This window comes from Vidua chalybeata, chromosome 11 (assembly GCF_026979565.1).
Source record: "Vidua chalybeata isolate OUT-0048 chromosome 11, bVidCha1 merged haplotype, whole genome shotgun sequence".
NCBI classification, from domain to species: Eukaryota; Metazoa; Chordata; class Aves; order Passeriformes; family Viduidae; genus Vidua; species Vidua chalybeata.
This window is the reverse complement of record NC_071540.1, coordinates 20,552,254-20,572,616: the sequence shown is the minus strand read 5'-3', so window position 1 is coordinate 20,572,616 and position 20,363 is coordinate 20,552,254. Positions and strand designations below refer to the sequence as shown.

The 20,363-nt window shown below is 64.5% G+C and overlaps 2 protein-coding genes across 3 annotated transcripts; both read right to left on the bottom strand.

The window, feature by feature from the left end:
- Nucleotides 1-426: 426 nt before the first annotated feature.
- LOC128793347 (cadherin-1-like) lies at nucleotides 427-9,305 on the bottom strand. Its single transcript, XM_053952421.1, has 16 exons — nucleotides 9,178-9,305; nucleotides 8,960-9,074; nucleotides 5,595-5,824; nucleotides 5,379-5,510; nucleotides 5,131-5,286; nucleotides 4,912-5,056; nucleotides 4,620-4,792; nucleotides 4,108-4,236; nucleotides 3,818-4,003; nucleotides 3,494-3,738; nucleotides 3,254-3,396; nucleotides 2,929-3,156; nucleotides 2,201-2,422; nucleotides 1,984-2,114; nucleotides 1,746-1,889; nucleotides 427-1,656 (listed from the first exon to the last, which is right to left on the bottom strand). Exons 1-16 carry the CDS (start codon nucleotides 9,232-9,234, stop codon nucleotides 1,444-1,446), a joined length of 2,649 nt encoding a protein of 882 aa, XP_053808396.1. The 5' UTR covers nucleotides 9,235-9,305; the 3' UTR covers nucleotides 427-1,443.
- Nucleotides 9,306-10,279: 974 nt separating this feature from the next.
- Nucleotides 10,280-16,227, bottom strand: LOC128793348 (B-cadherin-like). Of its 2 annotated transcripts, XM_053952423.1 has the most exons (15): nucleotides 16,060-16,227; nucleotides 14,118-14,314; nucleotides 13,933-14,043; nucleotides 13,669-13,824; nucleotides 13,448-13,592; nucleotides 13,160-13,335; nucleotides 12,946-13,074; nucleotides 12,680-12,865; nucleotides 12,348-12,592; nucleotides 12,123-12,265; nucleotides 11,581-11,805; nucleotides 11,258-11,476; nucleotides 11,038-11,168; nucleotides 10,803-10,946; nucleotides 10,280-10,713 (listed from the first exon to the last, which is right to left on the bottom strand). In XM_053952423.1, the coding sequence occupies exons 1-15, from the start codon at nucleotides 16,199-16,201 to the stop codon at nucleotides 10,501-10,503; spliced, it is 2,562 nt and encodes an 853-aa protein (XP_053808398.1). In that variant the 5' UTR covers nucleotides 16,202-16,227; the 3' UTR covers nucleotides 10,280-10,500. The 2 variants fall into 2 exon arrangements, with proteins under 2 accessions (XP_053808398.1, XP_053808397.1); XM_053952422.1 differs by having other exon boundaries at nucleotides 12,348-12,865.
- Nucleotides 16,228-20,363: the final 4,136 nt, after the last annotated feature.

Below are 20,363 nucleotides of genomic sequence, written 5' to 3'. Positions count from 1 at the left end.
TGGGCAACTCCCTGGGGGCTCCCCTGGCAGGGGAGACCCTCCTGGAGCAATTCTGTGTCAGGAACCAGAGATGCATTGGAATTTTTTGGTCTTCAGCTTCTGTTTATTGTTATCTTATCAAAACTTCAGCACTCTCTGCACCAGACTGCATGCAGGAAAAACAGCACAAAAATGGCTAACAATCTCTTGTTACAAGGCCTTTTAAGTCTAATCAAAAACTAAGCTGCCCAATTAAGAAGTGACACCTAAATAATTTTCCTTTCTAACCCAATAACTGACCCCTAAAGACCTGCAATGCAGATTTTTCTACCCAGTTACAAGATACCACCGAAACCCAAGAAGAAAGAGGAGGAAGAAGAAAGAAGAAAGGAACTTGAGACAACACCCTGTACCCTCCATCTTGTATCCATCTATAACATCCTAAAAATCCTAAAACCTAAATTTCTCACCCATGTGACATACTACACTACTCTCTACAACCTATTTCACATTTTTGTGGTTTCTCATTTACCTTGAGTCTTTGGAAGTTTTCTCCATGAACGAGGGTCAAAGTCAGTTCTCCCCTGGGGGTCAGGGCACCCCAGAGCAGAGAGAGAAATATTCCCGGTGCCCTGGGTTTCCACATTCCGTGATTCTGCTTTCCCTGTGGAGGGGGCCGTGGCCACACCTGCGCAGCAGGTAAAGCCTTTGAGCACCGGCAGAGCCTCACGCACAGACAAGTTGTTTGGTTTTCTTAAAACAATTTATTATTTCAATTTTATATAAAAACCATGCAATCAACACTTGGCCACTGCTGGTTTCCCAGCTCGCATCAGACCCTTTTCCCATGATAAAAAATACAAACCGTGATGACAGCTAAACTCAGAGGTCAGGATTTTGGGAAAGCCCTTTGATTTTGGAAAGCACCTTTCAGTGACAGCACGCTAATTACAACTGGCACGACACGGGAGGAAATCAAACCATAATCTGGGATACAGAAAAATAGAAATCTGCCTGTACATACTGTAGTAAATACAATTCCCTGTGATGGTGCATCTTTGGTCTGTGTTGACGGAGTGCCTCATTGCACTTCTCCATCACTAGGTACGCAGTCTGAGCCTGTGTGGGGCTGGGAGCACGAGGTATTTTGGAGACTGCCAGAGAAACCCTTTTTCCCCTCATGGGAAAGGGAAGAAGGACATGATCCTGCCCCCCCACAGCTGGGAGCACCTCAGTTCCAGGATAGGGAATGGACTAAACTGTTCCATGCCCTGGAGCCAAGAGGGCCAGGAAACACCCAGACTACCCCGAAACCCCCCATGCCCAGCGAGCCTGAGCTTTTCTCATTGAGGGAGACATGGGCGCGGGGTTCAGGCGGTGTTGGAGGGGGTTTGGCCACCCCGGACAGAGACCGACGTGTGTCCAGAGGAGTGAAATGAGGTGGCAGCAGCGGGCTGGGGGTCCCTAATCGTCCTCCTCGCCGCCGCCATAGAGCTCGGCCAGCTTGCGGAAGCGGCCCCCCCAGTCGTTGAGGTAGTCGTAGTCCTGGTCGCCGTCGGAGGCAGAGGAGTTGAGGGAGCTGAGCGAGGTGGCCTCCGAGCCGCTGCCCTCGTAGTCGAACACCAGCAGCGAGTCGTAGGGGGGGGCCGTGGGGTCCGTGTCGGCCGCCTTCAGGTTCTGGGGGAACAGAGGGGTCAGCACCTGTGTCCCCTGCGCCGGTGTGGCAGGGACGCGTCACCCGCACGGCTCTCCCGGTCAGGACTCACCTCGTCGATGAAGTTTCCGATCTCGTCGGGGTTGGCGGGGCGGGGCCGGTACTGGGGGGCCGCCATGAGCGGGGGGGCCACGTCATTGCGGATCACCTCGGGCCGGGCGTCCAGCCCCCGGTGCAGCTGGCTCAGGTCGTAGTCCTGCGGGGACAGGAGGAGTCAAGGCTCGAGGGACAGCCACGGGCACCGCCACCACCACTTGGCGGGCAGGGTCCAGCAAGCACAGCCAGCCCACCTGGTCCTCCTCGCCACCGCCCTCCTCGTCGTAGTGGTACACATTGTCCCTCATGTCATCCTCGGGTGGGAGCAGTGGTTCCTTCACCACCTTCCTCCTCCTTGCGAAGAGCAGCAGCAGCAGCAGGAGGACTGCAGGCACAGGGAGGGGGTCTCAGGGCAGCAGGGAGAGGGTGACCCGCACTCTGTCCCTCCCATCCTCGTTGCCGGGTACTCACTGAGCAGCGCCAGGATGCCCCCCAGGATGCCCAGGATGGCGGGCACGCCCATGCCACCGGAGATGAACGCTCGCCGCTCGCAGTTCTTGGCCGGCCCCTCGCAGCTGCACACCTGGGCTCGCACCGGCGTGATCTGCTCCTTGCCCTGCGCATCCAGCAGCTTCAGGAAGATGCTGTACTCGCCCGGCTCCAGCTCCTTCTTCATGCTCAGCTTCACCTCGTCTTGGTGAACCACAGAATCATTTGGGTTGGAAAAGGTGTCCAAGATTATTGAGTCCAGCCATCCCCCAGCACTGCCAAGGCCACCACTGACTCATTTCCACAAGTGCCACATTCAACACAGCTCTTAAATCCCTCTAGGGATGGGGATTCCACCACTGCCCTGGGCAGCCTCTTCCAATGCCTAAGCACCTTTTCCATTAATGATTTTCCCCGATATCCAACCTAAATCTTTCCTGGCACAACTCAAGGTTGTTTCCCCTTGTCCTGTATCTTAGGAGCAGATCCTGACCCTCACCTGGCTGCACCACCCTCCTGCCAGTAAGTTGTGGAGAGTGAGAAGGTTCCTCCTGAGCCTCCCCAGCTCCCTCAGCCACTCCTGGTGCTCCAGCCCCTTTCCCAGTTCTGGTCTGGGAACACCCTTGGCACTGGCACAGGACTTTTCCCCATGGCAGGTCCCCAGCCTAGTGTTCATTGCAGGGCCCAGCACCAGAGCAGGTGGCACCCACCTGGTTGCACCATGCTGGCAGTCCAGTTGCTGCCAGAGCCGTGCATCAGCTCTGCCTTGAAGGGGTGGGTGTTGGGGGGCAGGTCCTTGTCGATGATCTTCAGCGTCTGCTCCTCGGGCTGCCGGTTGCAGATGTCAAAGCTCCGGGGCTCTGGCACGGGCCCGTTGTCATTCACATCGTGAAGCAGGAGGAGCAGCGTCCCCGTGCCGGTGCCATAGTTTGGTGACCCTGTGGGACTAAGAGTCAGCCAGGCACCCAGGGAGGGGCCTGCACTCCATGGGGGGACATGGAGATGGGCACAGGGGCAGCAGTTGGCCATCCTCACCATTGTCTATTGCCAGGATGATGGCCTTGTAGGTGCTGTTGATGGCATGTGCCGACTCCCGGTCCAGTGGCTGGGCTACCGTGATGATGCCGTTCTCAGAGTCAATGTCCAACCACCCCGCGGGGTCGCTGCCCATGCGATACCTGGGGGCAGCCAGGGGTCAGGAGGGGGGGAGGAAGGGGCACACGGGGCCCCTCGGACATCCCAGCAAAGCCCCTGCCACCATCACCCTCCACTCACGTGATTTTCTGTCTCTGGTCCTTGTCGGGGTCCTTGGCTGTGTAGGAGGTGATCTGGTATCCCACTGGCACATCCTCCATCACCTCCACCTGCTTGACCGGGGGTATGAAGATCGGGTCTTCATTCACATCCGTGACCACCACCAGGACAGTGGCTGTGGCAGGATTCAGGGCCACAGTGAAGGGGACCTCGTTCTCCACTGACACCACGAGCTTGTACCGGTTCTGGGTCTCATAATCCAGGCCCTGGGGGTGGGAGAGAAGCCAAGTAGTGCCAGCAGGGAGTCAGCTGGTGCTGAGGCAGCCATGTGGCAGCAGGACCCACCTTGGCAGTTTTCAGGAGCCCATCGTTCGTTTTGGGGTCAGTGGTGATCTCGAAGTCGCCCTGCAGGTCCCCGCTCTGGATGCGGTAGACGGCGTGCCAGGCTGGGGAGCCTGGCAGGTCCTGGTCTGTCACATGCAGCCGGGCCACCAGCACCCCCACCTGGTTCTCTTCCACTAACCCCTCATACTGCAAGATGGGACAGGGACAGTCACCTGTGTGGCCCCAGGCACCCCAGGAGGGGGCTTGTGCCACAATGGCCGGGGAGGGCAGTGGCTGGGGCTGGGTGGTACCGTGGTGGGGTTGAAGACGGGAGGGTTGTCGTTGGCATCAGTGACTTTGATGATGGCAGTGGCAGTGTTGGTCAGGCCAGTGCCTTCCTGGTCTGCAGCCTGGATGATCAGTGTGTAGTTGGGAGTGGTCTGCAGAGCAAAATCACCCCAGTCAGGGCTGGTGGGGACTGGGGTGTTCCCCTCCACCAGGTATCACCTGCCTGCTCCTCCACCCTTCTCCAACCTCGCTGTTTCCTGCTGGCACAGAGGCAGCCGATGTCCCAGCTGCCCACCCAAGGGGCTGGCACTGTACCCACTCCAGGGCTCAGCAAGGCTGGGGGATCCTGGAGGGTCCCCAGCATAGCTCCTGGTGGGCTTAAGGCAGTAGACACCCCTACAGCCAGGAACCGTGACCCAGAGATGTCACATCCCAAAACCAGATGGACCCCAGGGCTGCAGTATCCCATTCTCCCCACGGCATGTCCCACTGTGGAGTAGCCGCAGGTTCCCTTGGGCTGTGGCAAGGTGCCCACCTCCCGGTCCAGTCCTGTGCCAATGACACTGATGATGCCCTTCTCAGCATTGATGGTGAACATGCGCTGTGCACCCTTGGGCTCCTCGCTGAGGATGGAGTAGCCGATGATGCCATTGTTCACATTGATCGCATCATCTGCATCCGTAGCGTTCACGGTCATCACAGATGTGCCTGGACACGGGGACAAGCCAGGGAGATTTTAATGAAGGGACAGAATCCACCAGACACCGTGGCACTGCTTCCTCTCAGGGATCTCTCTGTATGGTCCCAGCTCAGAGCCCCCCACGTACCCGGCTTTGCGTTCTCCTCAATGTAGCCAACAAAGACTTGCTGGGTGAAGACGGGCCGGTTGTCGTTCTGGTCAGTGACGGTGATGATGATCTCCATGGGGTCTTCCACGGGCTGCCCGTTGGCCGACACAGCGTGGGAGTAGAGCTGCAAGGGCACAGTCAGTGTGTGTGCAGTCCCCAGGATTGTCCCCGTGCCGCCACAGATGCCCCCTCACTCACCACGTATTTATCCTTCTCCTCCCGGTCCAGGGGTTTTGTCACCTCCAGCCACCCCGTCTCCCGCTCGATGATGAAGACACCCACGGGGATGGTATCCGCTCCCTGCCCCGTGATGCTGTAGAAAACCCTGGTCTCCTTGTCCTTGTTGGATTTGATCTGGCAGCGAGGCAGGAATAAGCGGGTGGAGACATGTCCCAGCACTCTGGGGACGCCCCTGGACCCTGCCTGGTTCCTGTGGGGACACATACCTGCACCAGCTTCTTGGGGAAGGGCCCCCGCTCATTCTCAGGGCAGTTGATGGGAGGGATGACCCAGTCCCTCTTGTGCCGCCGGAGGCCGTGCCCATGCCCCGGGAAGATCAGCATGTCTGGTACTGTGTCCTGTTGGGACAGTGGCTCTGCTCAGTGCCCTCTGCACCAGAGACAGGGGCTGCTGTGAGCCCAGGGAGTGGGTCTGTGCTTTACCTGCTGCATCTGCTCATGGTGTCGGTGCTGGTGCCACCGCTGGCGCAGGGTCACCTTGGCTGAATGCTTCTTGCCCGTGGTGTCCCAGGTGTGCACAGCAAAGGTGATCTCCCGCTGCTGGAGCTGCAGGGGCCGGGTGGCAGAGACAATGCCATCCCTGCTCACCTTGAAGCGCGTGTCATCCGGGAGGAAGGCGGCACGGTGTGACTCGCCACAGTCCACAAAGCTCACTGGGGACAAGGGACCGAGTGGCAGAGGGTTCTGGGGACATGGGCACACACAGCACAGCCCCACTTCAGCAGCCTGGGGTGTGGGGTCACAGCAGTGGTGGGGATGCTCCACACACAGTGACAGATGCCCTGCCAGGATTCCATCCTGGGCACAAGACACAGTGCATCCCTGCCCTGGCTTTGCTCCAGGATGGGACATGGCAGGACCTACTGTGCCAGGGGATCCCTGCTGGACAGTGACAATGGGGCAAGTGGCACCTGGCACAGCATGTCCCAGTCCCCAGCACCACATATGGCATGGCACCAGGCACGGCACATCCCCGTGTGGGTGTATCTCTGTGGCACAGCGTGTCCCCGAGCATAGCATGTCACCACCACTGTGCCCATGCTGCTCCAGCTGCTTTTTCAATAAAAACAAGGGCAGCAGTCATTCACCTGCACTGGCCCCTCAACCTGCCCAGGTACCTCCGCGACCCCCAACCCCAGGTTCAGCGGGCAGGTGGGGGCCCGATGTCACTAGCTGGGCACCCGGCTGTGCGCAGTAGAGCTGGGCCGCCACGAGGCATCGGTCAGCGGGCATCACATGAGCCGGCCGCGCTCCCGAACAAACATCCTTTGTCTGAGAGAGGGCTGTTGGAGCCAGCGGCACCCAGGCCCCGGAGCCAGCACTGCCACCGTCGCCCCGGCGTGACCCGCGCCTCGGCAAGGGGACGTGCCGGGGTGGGCACGAACGGAATGGAACGGGGCCCGTGGGTTACGTCAGCCCACGAGCAGCCCAGGAATGCGGGGTGGCTGTGGGATGGAGGGGGGTGCAATCGCTGCCCCCCTGCCCACCACGGTGCCCCCGACCCGGCCCGGGAGGACCCGCCGGCGCGATGCCAGCCCCGCTCAGCCCCACGGCGGGACCCCCGGCCAGGGCTGGCGGAGCCGGTGGGGCCGGCTCGGCAGGAACGTGTCGGGGCAGGCGGGGAAGGAGAGGCAGCCGCAGGCGCAGCCCCAGGGCTCGGCCCTGGCCCTGGCTCGGGGCCCGGTGGGTGCAGCGAGGGGCGGCACGGGGCCCCCAGCCCCACACTGGCTGCAATGAGCGCTCAGTGCTCAGCTCGCACTGGGTTCGAGGAGGGTGCTCAGAACCCGCTCCCCCCTTCCCGCTCTCCCCCTCCAACTCCCCCCCTTCCCACCTGGCTGTGCACAACCTGTTTTTCCAGCTCGGCTGAAGGAGGGCTGGCCCCAGCCCTCCTCTCCCTGGGGCTGGGAGTTGGGGGGGTGGAGGGGGGGCCCTCTCTTGGGAATGATGGGGGTGGGAGAATAGAAGAGCTCAGAGAGTCCGACAGGGGGATCCCCCCCCACTTCAAGGGGGATCCCCCCACTTCAGTCCCCCACCACCACCTACAGGACACTGAGACAACCAGACTGGTACAACCAGGCTGCCAAACAGGGTGTGGGGCTGAGACCCCACAGAGGGGATCAGGGCAGCCCCCCAAAGACTGTGCCCCCCCGTCCTGTGAGGTCTCAATGGGGCTGGGCACAGGCAGAGCAGGGTGTCCCCATCCCTGCAGTGCCACCGCCCCGTGTGTTGTGCATGTGCAGCTGTGCCAGGGCAGGGGGCTCACCCCAGGGTGAAGGTGCTGCGCGTGACACATCCCACTGACGTCACCCCAGTTTCGCTGTGACTTCGGACTCTCGAGGTTTCTCCACCCAGGACTGACGGGCACTATCCCAGCCCCCACCACATCCCCACCACCCCAGAGCCCCCCGACCCGCAGAGCAGAGCCCTGGCGGTGCCGCAGCCCCCGCGCAGGTGTTGCTGTTCGCCGCCCAGGCGCCGCGTGGGGCTTGTCTGGGCCTGTTGGAGGGAAAACACCGCGCTCAACTCATCGAGCTAATTACAGGCCGGCTCATCAGCCTGGCTGCAAGCTTTGGGGTGCTCTGTGGCTCAGCATGGCCTGGCATCCAGCAGGCTCGGCCACCCCACGGCTGGCATTGCCGTGGCACAGCTATGAATCACTGGGTGCCACACAGGCCTCAAGGGCAGACAGTCCCGTCCTTCCTCCCACGCCCTGGCTGTGCCCGGAACCCAAAACTGAAAATGTTGGTACCGGGACAGAGGATTTCCAGCAGGTCTTGGTGCTGCAGGGAAGTCACAGGGCTGCCCATCACCCTCGTATCAGGCCCAGCCCTGATGAACATCGACTTGTGCACGTTAATGATCAACCACAAGGCAAACAAACACAATTCCTGGGGTATGGGGCAGGGTCCGATTCCTGGCTCTCCCAGGCGAAGCCATTACGGAGCCGAGGATGTTTGGGAGCCTTGGTGCAGCACTGGGTGCTCAGAACCCCTCAGCCCTGTGCCCACCCAGCCACCCTGGCACACACACTGCAGTGCCAGCACCACTCTCAGCCACGAACTGGTGCAGATGGTGACAGCCACTGCACACAGCCCCAGAGCCCACTGAGTCCCTTTTGGAGGCCCCAGAGTGGCAGCAGGTCCCCAGCACGAGTCCCCAGTGCCCCCTTGCCATACCAGAACAGGGCATTAGTGCCAACATAGTGCGACACCAACATCCCCAAAAGCCCAGGAGCCCATCCTGGTGCCCATCCCCATGCCAAGAGCTGGCAAGGGGGCCTACACAGTGGGTCCAAAGCGGGGCTCACCCTGGTGAACCCAGGTGCCAGGTGAGGCACGGGGCAGGGCAGGCGCCTGCGTGCCCCACACCCCAGCCTGCCGGCCCCGACAGGTCTGCGGTGCCTGAGTCAGCGCCGCCCGCGCCGGCGCACCCCGGGGAGCGGCTGCCGCTGCCCCCGCGCCACGACGCCGTCCCGCCGTGCCAGGACCCCTGACTGCTGCTTGCGCCGGGACCAGCAGTGCCCTCAGTGTGGCCCCGCCGCTGCGTGTGGACACACCAGGTCCCCCATGCCACCTGCCACCACAGCAAAGCCTGTCCCCATCGTCATGGCACTGTCCCCACCACCACAGCGCCATCCCCGTGGCCACGCCAGCACCACTCGGGCACGGAGACACGGCTTTATGTCCCCCACTGCCACCCCTGTCCCACACACCCCCCTGTACCCATAGTCCCGTCCTCATCCTCACAGCCACCCTGTCCTCCATACCCGCTTGTCCCCGTGTCCTTACCCCGTCCCAGGGCCCGTCCCGCCGCCACGCTGTCCCGCGGCACCGTCAGAGTGAAGGTCTCGGCGGCGAAGCCGGGCTGGCACGACGCTGCTCGCTGGCACAGCCGCTGCCCGCTCTGCCCGGAGAGATTCGTTAGCACCGGGCAGGGTCCCGAGCAAGATCCCGCTGCCCCGGGCAGGGTCTCAGGCGGGGTCCTGCCGCCCCATTCCGTGGCTCACCTGGAGCAGGAGCAAGAGGAGGCAGAGCGGGACCGAGCAACCCGCCCGCCGCCCCATAGCCGGTGCCGGTTGGTGCCGGAGGGATCGGGCGCTGCCGCCACGGAGTCGCAGGTGCGTCCGGTCCCCTCCCGATCCCTCCTCGCAGGTGTCGATCCCGCCGAGAACCGCCCTGTCCCGCCCCGACGAGAGGCGGTCCGGCCCCGCCCGCACCCGGAATCCCGATATTCCCGGTACCTCCGACGCCCGGTATCCCGGAACCCCCCACGGTACTGGTGTGGTACTTCCCCCGCGGTCCCCGGTACCGTGGTACCCCCAGTACCCCACCAGCCCCCGGTACCCTCTACACCCCAGGTGCTCTGCCCGTCCCAGGTACCCACGGCTCCTCGTGCCTCTGATATTCCCAGCCCCAGCCACGCAGCTCTCGTGCTTTCCATGCCTCTCCCGTCCAGGGCAGTGGGAGCAGGGGGTGTTGGTGGGTGACAGGAGCCAGGAGTACCCCAGGGTGCCCCCACACCACGGCCCCAGATCCCAGCTCTGCAGCAGGGACCCCTCGGGCAGGAAGGACCCCTCAGGATGCTGCAGTCCCCAGCTTCCCCTATACCCCTTTGTGCCAAAGCACAGCACGGCTGGGGAAGGGGACCCTATGGAAGGGGACCCCCTGGGACCCCCATCACATGTGTCAGCAGTTGATCCTGGAGCCACTGGGAGATCCCCAGAGCTCAGGGTCCTGCCAAGGCCAGAGGCTGCTGTGCCCTTCCATGCCACCCTTGACACCCTTGTCATCTCAGGGGGTTGGGGTGGCAGCAGGGCTCTGGCTGCCCAGGCCAGGAGAGATTTAACAGCAGGAATGCCCAATGCCACCAGTGTCACTCCCATGGACAGACTGGTGGTCAGTGCACTGCCCATGCCCATCAGCAGCCCCTGGGGACAAAGAGACCCCGGGGCGGGGGGCATGGGCACTGCCCCTGCATGGGTGACGCTGCAGCTGTGCCATAGGTTCCACACTGCAGTGGGCAGGGGGAAACAGGGCTGGGGAGGGGTCATTGCAGGGCTGGGGGCAGCACCGATCTCCAGGGCACAAAGTGACACAGAGCCTGGAACATCTAAAAAAACCAAATCCTTTATTAAAACTGACCCAGCTCCCATCCCCTTGTCCGCCAGCATCACACGCCATCATTCCATACCTTAAAAAATAGATAATAACCACAAAAACACAGGCGAGGAGGTGAGGGGGCTGCGCTGGGGTGGGGGGGGGGACAGCAGGGGGAACCCCCAAGGCACAAAAGCAGCAATAAGGCGGGGGCAGCAGCGGGCTGGGGTTCCCTAATCGTCCTCCTCGCCGCCGCCATAGAGCTCGGCCAGCTTGCGGAAGCGGCCGCCCCAGTCGTTGAGGTAGTCGTAGTCCTGGTCGCCGTTGGAGGCAGAGGAGTTGAGGGAGCTGAGCGAGGTGGCCTCCGAGCCGCTGCCCTCGTAGTCGAACACCAGCAGCGAGTCGTAGGGGGGGGCCGTGGGGTCCGTGTCGGCCGCCTTCAGGTTCTGGGGGAACAGAGGGGTCAGCACCTGTGTCCCCTGCGCCGGTGTGGCAGGGACGCGTCACCCGCACGGCTCTCCCGGTCAGGACTCACCTCGTCGATGAAGGTGCCGATATCATCGGGGTTGGCGGGGCGGGGCCGGTACTGGGGGGCTGGCAGGAGGGTGGGGGCCACGTCATTGCGGATCACCTCGGGCCGGGCGTCCAGCCCCCGGTGCAGCTGCCGCAGGTCGTAGTTCTGGGGACACACACACACACACACACACACATGGAGAGGGGCAGGGTCAGGTTGCTCATGCTGTCACCAGGCCCCTGACCCCCACACCCACCTGGTCCTCCTCGCCGCCACCCTCCTCCCCGTAGTAGAAGATGTTGTCCCTTGTGTCATCTTCAGGCAGCAGCAGTGGCTCCTTCGTCACCTTCCTCCTCCTCATGAAGAGCAGCAGCAGCAGCAGGATGACTGGGGGGAAGAGTGCCATCAGGAGGGATACGTGTCCCCCACTGTGCCCAGAGATGGGGTATCCCCACGGCCCCAGGACCCCCACTCACGCAGCAGGGCCAGTAGCGCGCCCAGGGTGGCGAGGACGAAGGGCAGGGCGCTGACAGGCTGGGACCTCTGGGGACAGCCCTGTGCCTGCCCCTCGCAGGCGCAGACCCGTGCGGTGACAATGGTCACTTGGGCTCTGCCCGGCTGGTCCAGCAGCCGCAGGTACACGCTGTAGGTGTCCGGCTCCAGCGGTGCCACCAGCTGCAGTGTCACTGTGTCACCTACGTGAGATTGGGGGCTCGCAGACGATGCACCAGGAATGCAGCCGTGGCACAGCTGCCTCTGCCGAGGACCCCCCACATTATGTTCAGCCCCCCTGCAATACCTGTGTCCCCCACCTCCACAGCCCAGCTGTCCCCCGAGCCGTGGGTGAGCTCGGCGCGGAAGGGGCCGGTGTTGGGGGGCAGGTCCCGGTCGGTGACGGTGAGGAGCTGGGGCTGGGGACTGCGCTGGCAGACGGTGATGTCCCGTGGCTCGGCCTCGGGGCCGTTGTCGTTCACATCGAGCAGGGTGAGGAGTAGCGTGCCCGTGCCCGTGGCCGGCGGTGAGCCTGGTGGGGACAATTCTGTAGGGGGGACCCCAAACCCAGGGCTCTCATGGGGACATGGGTGACTAAGCAGGCATGTGGACAGGGGGAGCCTCAAAACCAAGATTTTCCCAGGGACAGAGACTCTCTGGGCAAGGGTGGGAACAGCAAGGAGTGATGCTGGAGGGGGCAGTCCCAAACACAGGATCCTCATGGAGCTGGGGTTCCCCGGGCAGGAGCCCCTGCACTGCTCCATGCTGGAGCTGGGATGTGTTTCCTGGTGATGGCAGCATGTGCCCCTCACGCGGAAGGGGGAACAAGAGCCCTTTCATGTCCCTCACCATCATCCACGGCCAGCAGCACAGCTATGTAGGTGCTGTTCTTGACGAAAGGGGACTCGCGGTCCAGGTGGTCCCGCACGGTCACCAGGCCATTCTCGGGGTGCACGGCCAGCCAGCCTGCCGGGTCGTGCCCCACCAGGTACCTGGGGGGCACAGGGAGCTGGTGCTATGGCGAGGGGCAGCGGAGACCCCCCAAACCTCCACTCCAAGCCTGTCCCCGCTCACTTGATCCTCTGGCCCTGTGCTTTGTCAGGGTCCTGGGCTGTGCAGGCTGTGAGGGTCTGCCCCGGGGGCACATCTTCTGACACCGTGGCCAGCTGCACCGGCGGCACGAACACCGGGGCCTCATTGACATCCTCCACAGTGACTGTCACCGTGGCAGTGGCCATCGGCAGCTTCACGATGAAGGGGACCTCGTTGGCCACTGCCACGTGGAGCACAAACTGCTGCTTGGCCTCATAGTCCAGACCCTGAGAGAGGGGGAGACAGGGGCAGTGAGAGTGGGACAAGCAGGACTCCTCTGTGGGCAGCAATGAGGGACGTGGGATGACAAAGACCTTGGCAGTGCGGAGGATGCCCTCGTTGGTGGCGGGGTCGGTGGTGATGGCAAAGGCACCCCCGTCGTTGCCGCGCAGGATGGAGTAGACGGCTCGCCACGCCGGCGTGCCGGGCTCGTCCAGGTCGGTGACAGCCAGCCGGGCCACCTCCCGCCCGGCCACGTTCTCCGGCACGGCCGCCTCGTACTGCGGGTCAGGGGCACCCTCAGCACCACGGCCCAGCGGGCACCAGGGAGAGTCACACCCAGTAGGGGTGCCCACATTACCATTCTGGGGTCAAACTCGGGGGCATTGTCATTGACATCAGCAATCTGGATGACGGCCAGCGCTGTGGTGGTCAGTCCCTCTCCATCCAGGTCAGCTGCCTGCACGGTCAGTGTGTACTCCCGCACACGCTGTGGTGGACAGACAGACAGACAGACACTGTGTCAGTCCCTGCTTGGGGCTGGGACCCCCGCCCCACAGTGCTGCAGAGCCCACCTCCCGGTCGAGGCCACTGGCAATCACGCTGAGGGTGCCAGTGGCCCGGTTGACAGTGAACATTTGGGGATGGGGCTCCCGTGGCTCCTGGCTGAGGATGGAGTAGGCGATGACACCATTGTAGGTCTCCACTGCATCGTCCGCATCCGTGGCTGTCACCTGCATGATGGAGGTGCCTGGGGATGTGGATGTGCAGGTAAGTGGGATGCTGGGGGGCACAGTGTCGAGGCTGTGCCCAAGGAACATGGCTGGTGGGATGCAGAGCTTCCCCAAGGCACGGGGTCCTACCTGGCAGAGCTCCCTCTGGCACAGAGCCCCTGAACACCTCCTGCGTGAACTGGGGCTTGTTGTCATTTTGGTCTGTCACTGTCACAATGATCTCCATCGGCTCCTCCACTGGCTTCCCGTTCTCGGACACGGCGTGGGAGAAGAGCTGCGGGGTAGGGTGTGAGTGGGGGGCCTGGCAGAGCAGCCCAACATCCCCCTGGTGTCCCCAGGCAAGGACCTACGTGGTACTTGTCAATGTGCTCGCGGTCCAGCGGCTGCGTCACTTTCATCCAGCCCGACTCCTTCTCAATGGTGAAGATACCCTCGGGAGGGGCATCTGCTCCCTGCCCTGTGATGCTGTAGAAGATCTTGGTGTCTCTATCCCTGTTGGATTTGATCTGGGAGGAGACACAGACCAAGGGGATGGGGTCAGTATCCCCCACCCCACTACACCCTGCCCAATGCAGGGGGGATGCACCCCCAGCCCAGACTGACCAGTGTCATACCTGAACCAGCTTTTTGGGGAAGGGGCCCCTCTCATTTTCAGGAACTTTGATGGGGGGGATCACCCAATCCCTCTTCTGCCTCCTGAGAGCAGCGCGAGCCCTGGGCAGCTCCTGTGGGATGGGGGTGAGTGAGGGCACAGCCGGCTGGGGGAGCAGGGGGTGGGGGATATGCGGTGCAGCGTTACCTGGGGGGAGCGCCTGCTCTCTGCGGTAATTGGGGCAGGGTCTGGCTGGCCAGCGGCATATCGGGGAGAACCAGCATCTCGGGGGGGTGCGGCGAGCGCCCTGCCCACCCCCGGTAGCCGCACGGGGCCCCCGTCCTCCCGCACCCCGACATCGGGCTCCTCCGTCCTGTATGGCCCCGCGCAGCCTCCGGAGCTCCCTGCGAGGGTGAGGGGTCAGGGGGATGGGGGGACCTCTCCCCCGACACCCCAGAGCCGCAACCACCAGCTCCAGGACCCTGCAATCCCCCAGAGGCGGAGTGAGGCAGGGGACGGTAGAAGAGGGAGAGAGGACACCAGGAGCGGGGCAGGGAACACCGGGCGCCGTACGGGAGCGCAGTGGAAGTTTCGGTGGAAGTTTCGGCTTTGTCTCACAAATGATGGGAAATTCCTGGGCGGGCAGAGCCCTGCCCCAGCCCCCTCCCGGTGTGTCACCCCCTCGGGGCTCCCAACCCCCCGTGGCCAGATCATTGGGCACTGAATCTCCCTCCCCCGCCTCCTACGCTGCATCCCTCGTGCTGGACACAGCCCCGGCTCCGCACCCCCCGGGGCAAGGATTAGAGGATTAGCGGAGCTGAGCCAGCTCCGGGCGGCCGAGCGGCCCGGGGGGGCTGGGGGGGCTGCGGAAGGCGTGGAATGGGGCAGGGAGAGCTGTGCCCCACGGCCGCTCCACACCGGAGGGACCGAGCCCGAGGCGACGGTGGGGCCATGTGGGGAGCAGCAACCGTGCCCCGAGGGCAGCACCGGGGCCCCTCCCAGTCGCGATAGCCGCGATAAAGACCTTTAATGGGGCTGGAGGGGCATCAGTCACCCTGGCAAGCTGGGCACGAGGAGCCCGGGGAAGCCCCCAACCCCTGTCATGGGGAGCCCCCAGCCCCGCTCCCCAGCTGTGGCACGGGTTGCTGTTCCCTCGGAGGGCCAGGAGGCACAGGGGGTACCCCACCATGTCCTCGGGGGTCCCTCCATGGAGGGCCCACAGGGCACCGTGCCCGCGGGGTGCCGAGGCGGAGCCGCTCGGTCGGTGCCGGGGCCATGTGCTGCCCACGGACGGGGGTCGCAGTGGCATGGCCAGACCCCAGCCTGTGCCCACAGCAGGGGCCGGGCAGCGCCCACCTCCAGTCCTGGCAGACTTAGCTGATGGAAAAGGGATGTGAAACGGGATGTGGTGCCCACAGCAGGCAGAGGTCGAGGTCCCTCCCTCGCTCTTACCGCCAAGGAGAGCTTTTAGTGCTCCCGCGGCCATTAGACGAACGCTGGCTCCGGCCGCGTTCCCGGGCAGCCCCAGTCTCCCGGGAGCCGCCGAGAGAAGAGGGCAACGGGCCCGGGCCAAGCTCCGGCAGCGGGCCAAGAGCTGGCAGCAGCAAGACCCTGCCCAGCCTCGGGCCAGCCAGAGCCCGCACCCCACAGCCGGAGAAGGGTGGCCCTGGGGCACCCAGCCCCATTGCCAGCCCGGCGCCGGCCACCCACCCTGCGGGACCCAGCCCTGCTCGCAGCGGGCGCCCCACGGCTGGGCCAAAGGCGCTGGCATCAGCCGCTACCAGCCCGGTGAGACCAGACGGGCATCGCCAGCCCCACGGGGCACAGCCAGCCCCATGGCCGAGCCCCACAGCCCGGGGGGGAAGCACAGCCCTAGACCACAGGAGCCCAGCCAGCCCCGTGGCGCAGCCCCACACCCGGGGACCCCCGCCAGCCCCACAGGCGGGGCACTGCGAGGTGCTCCCGAAAAGCAGCGGCCCCACCACCGGAGGCAAAGAGATCTTGATCCCGGCAGTGAGGGAGGCCCTGCCGCCCCCCCTCCCCCGCCCCAGTGCTCGGAACCGCGATCCCGGTCCCGATCGCGGCCCCAGCCCGTCCCCGAGGTGTTCCGGGGGTCCCGGTGCCGCCGCGCCCCGACGGTGCGAGTTACCTGGTGCGGGCAGCGGCCCGCGGCGCAGCCCCGGGAGGACGCACGGCGGGGCTGGGGAGAGGGCGGCCGCCGGCAGGAGCGGGGAGAGGAGGAGGAGGATGAAGATGGAGAGCGGGCAGAGCCCGGAGCGCGGCCCCCGCATGGCCCGTCCGTTGCTGCTGCCGCCGCCGCCGCCGCCGCCCCGGTCACCGCCCGCCGCGTCCCGCCCCGTCCCGCCCCGCAACGCCCCAGGTGAGGCGGCGGCCGCGCAGGTACCGCCCCGCCCCGGAGAGCGGCCCCAGCACGCCCCAGACATTCCCTGGCAATGCCCCGGACCCCTTAATTACCCCCGGGACCCTCCTACCGGGGGTTCACCCCCTACAACACCCCCGGCAATCCCCGTTACAGCGCGGTACCCCTCTGGAAACCTCCGGCAACCCCCGATGCAACACCCCGATCCCCCCCGGGCACCCCCGGTATTCCCCTGGAACCCCACGGCGATCCCCAGTACCCCATGTTACTTCCCAGGCACCCACCCGTCAAGATCCAGGCACAGCCCGGTACCCCTCGGGCACCGGCCGGTACTGGAGCCTTCAATACCCTCCGGGCACACCCGGCGCCCCTCTGAAATCCTCCTGTCAATCCGCAGTACCTCCCGGGAACCCTGGGGCACCGCCTGGTAGCCTTGGAACGCCCTGGCAACTCTCGGCAATCCGCGATACCTCCCTGGTCACCCCCAGTTACCCGCGGGCACCTCCCCGGTCTGTACCCATCGCATCGCCTTGGAGCCCCCTGGCACTCCCCGGTAGGGCCCGGCAATCCTCGGGCACCGCTCACTCGCCGCCGGGCACCCCAGGTCTCTCAATGCCGCCCTCCGGTACCCCCGCCCGCCGCCGCTGCCCCCCCCCCAGCCCCTCGGCGCAGCCCGGTGGACACGCCCGGGCATCCCGGTATCTCCAGGCAGCTTCGTGGTCCCGCCATTCATCCCTCCCGGTGTTCCCATGGCGCCTCCGGCCACCAAGCAGGAACAGCCCCCCCCTCCCCATTCCTGCGTGCCACCCCCGGGTGCCTCCTCCCCCTTTGCCGCCTGTGGGTGCAGCGGGATTCTCGGGGGGGGAGGCTCTGTGTGCCCCCCAGCCCCACTGCAGTGGGGGTTCCCATGGCCACCGAGGGACAGCCCCGGGGGGCTACTGAACTCCATCGTCCCCCCAGCCTGGAGCAGCATCTCGTGTGCTGGGTCCCCCCATACGGCGCCCCCAGACCCCCCCCCGGGGCTGGCAGCTCTGGGAAGCCGGTTCTGCTTTCCTGGCCAAGGTCGCTGACGCAACAGGGAAGGTTCCCAGCAGGCACCTGGGGGGAACGGCCAGTGCAGCTGCAGCCATGGCACCCTGCAGCTTCACCCTCCTCCTCCTCCTGCTGGTAGGACCATCGCAGTGGGGCCGGGGGTGCTGCATGCCCATCCCCCGGGAGGTTCCAGGCAGAGCCATGTCCCTTTCGTGGCCCTGCAGCCCCGCACTCCATCCCACAGGACATGCTGATCTTCCCGGAGCATGGGCACGGCCTCCGGCGGCACAAGAGGGACTGGGTCATCCCCCCCATCAACTGCCCTGAGAATGAGCGGGGGCCCTTCCCCAAGAAGCTGGTGCAGGTATGTGTCCCCACAGGAACCAGGCAGGGTCCAGGGGCGTCCCCAGAGTGCTGGGACATGTCTCCACCCGCTTATTCCTGCCTCGCTGCCAGATCAAATCCAACAAGGACAAGGAGACCAGGGTTTTCTACAGCATCACGGGGCAGGGAGCGGATACCATCCCCGTGGGTGTCTTCATCATCGAGCGGGAGACGGGGTGGCTGGAGGTGACAAAACCCCTGGACCGGGAGGAGAAGGATAAATACGTGGTGAGTGAGGGGGCATCTGTGGCGGCACGGGGACAATCCTGGGGACTGCACACACACTGACTGTGCCCTTGCAGCTCTACTCCCACGCCGTGTCGGCCAACGGGCAGCCCGTGGAAGACCCCATGGAGATCATCATCACCGTCACTGACCAGAACGACAACCGGCCCGTCTTCACCCAGGCAGTTTTCCACGGTTCTGTGCTGGAGGGAGCTGAGCCAGGTGGGACCACTGCCACCACCTGGCAGGCAGCACTGGAGGGATGTGTGACAGGTCAGCAATAACCACCTGCTCCAGGCACATCGGTCCTGCGGGTGCAGGCCTCCGACGCAGACGACGCCGTGAACTCCAACAATGGCGTTGTGAGCTACTCCATCCTGAGCCAGGTGCCAGAGAAGCCCCAGCCTGGGATGTTCACCATCAACAGCAGCTCTGGGCTGGTCTCCGTGGCCGTGCCAGGGCTGGTGGCAGAGGTAAGCCCCGGACTCAGCCCCCACCGAGCTCATCCCCCACTTTTGGGCGACACAGCCTTTTGCCACAGGTGGTCCCTGAATACACACTGGAGATCCAGGCTGCTGACTTGGGGGGACACGGGCTGCGAGCCACCGCCACGGCCCGCATCAGGGTGCAGGTGAGACGCTGAGCCCCCCCGGTGGCCTGGCGGTGCAAAGGGCAGGGCGAGGCTGTGGTGAAGCCGGTGCTGGCTCCTGACAGCCCCGATGCGCTCCAGGTGCTTTCCATGGTGGGAGGCGAGACTGGGATGGCAGCTGTGCTGTGGCTCCTCCTGGCCCGGTGCCCCAACTTCCCACCAGGCTCTGGGCCACTAGCCTCAGGGCCACAGCGCTGCCGGAGTGTGGGTGCCAGCGGGGCTCCTGGGAAGCCGTTGTGCCAGCTCAGCCCAGCTGGGGAGGAGCACCCGGTTCTTCGGGAGCCAGGATAGCGGCATCCAGCCACGCCAGCTCCACGGGGAGAGGCCGTGGCACCAGGAAGGGAGGCCGGGGATGGCGTTTTGTGTGGGGTCACCGGCCATAGGCCCCCGGCCGAGTGGGACAGAGGACAGCCAGGTAAGCTCACCAGGGTGCCTCGGTGGCACCCCCACATCAGCCGGTGCTGGTGTCGGGCTGGCAGTGGGAGCTGGTCCGGCTCCAGGGAGGCTGCCTGGTCCTGCCGGCTGCTGACACACAGCCCTGAATCGTGCTCCCATCCCAGCCTGGGAGCACCAGGAGAAGAAGGGGCCTGGCTGCCCCCAGCAGTGCTGACCTTGACGCCAGGCAGCTCCAGAGAGCTGGGCAGGGTCAATGTCCCCCCGCACGTGACACGGTGGGCAGGGATGGGGCTGCTGGGACAGGGCTGCTTCCTCGTTGGGTCCGGGCTGGCTGCTGTGCCCACCAGGACAGGCAGGTGAGCAGGGAGCATGGTCCTGCCGTGAGCACAGAGCCCTGCATCCTGGTGGGAACCAGCTGGCACCCACGTACCGTGGCTGCAGTGCCTGGGGCTGAGCACCGTGGCACCACGTGGAAGGATGTAGGTTTCCATAACCCAGCTCTGGGGAAGAGTGAAGTGCAGGGGCTTGGCTGCAGCACAAGAAGGCAGATGGTGCTGCCAGCACAGGTCCCAGCCCTGCTTCCCCCTCTGCCACAGGCTGACGGCATGTCTGAGGTGGGAAAGGGCACTCTGACCACGCACGTGCTGAACACGGCCACGGGGCTGCCAGCAGCCGGCCTTGCTGTCCGCCTGGCCCAGCTGCAGGAGCCAGGGCTGCAGTGGACGGAGCTGGCGCAGAGGTAGGAGAGCTGCTGGCACTGGAGTGGGGCAGGGACACTGCTGCCAGTGCTCCTTGAGCTTGGCCAAAGGCTCCGGGCACAACTGGCTGCCCAACCTTCACCTGGGGTTTGTTTGCTGGTGGGAGTGCTGGTGCTTGGGTGTATGGCTAGGGCAGGATCTGGGGGTGGGGCAGGGCTGTGTTTTGGGGTACAGCAGGACTGCCTTGGTCTGGTTTCAGGCACACGGATGCAGACGGGCGCTGCCAGGCCCTCCTGGCACCAGGACAGGCCAAGGCTGGCACCTACAAGCTGCACTTTGAGACAGCTGAGTACTGGCAGGGACTGGGGCACACCAGCTTCTACCCCTTCGTGGAGGTATGGAGTGTGGGGAGACTGGGACAGGTGACACAGCATGTCTGAGGGCTGGGGCCAGGCTCAAGGGGCTGCACTCCCCTGGGCCTCACTATGGGAGGGGGATTCCCACTGCTGTCTCCTCACTCTCCCTCAGGTCGTCTTCATCATCACCGACCCGGCACAGAAGCTCCACGTCCCGCTGCTGATCAGCCCCTACTCCTACACAACGTACCGGGGCAGTTAGAGGGGCACAGCCTTCCCCTGGGGACACAGGAGTGACGCCACCGATGCCATTAAAAACTCCAAACAGCACCG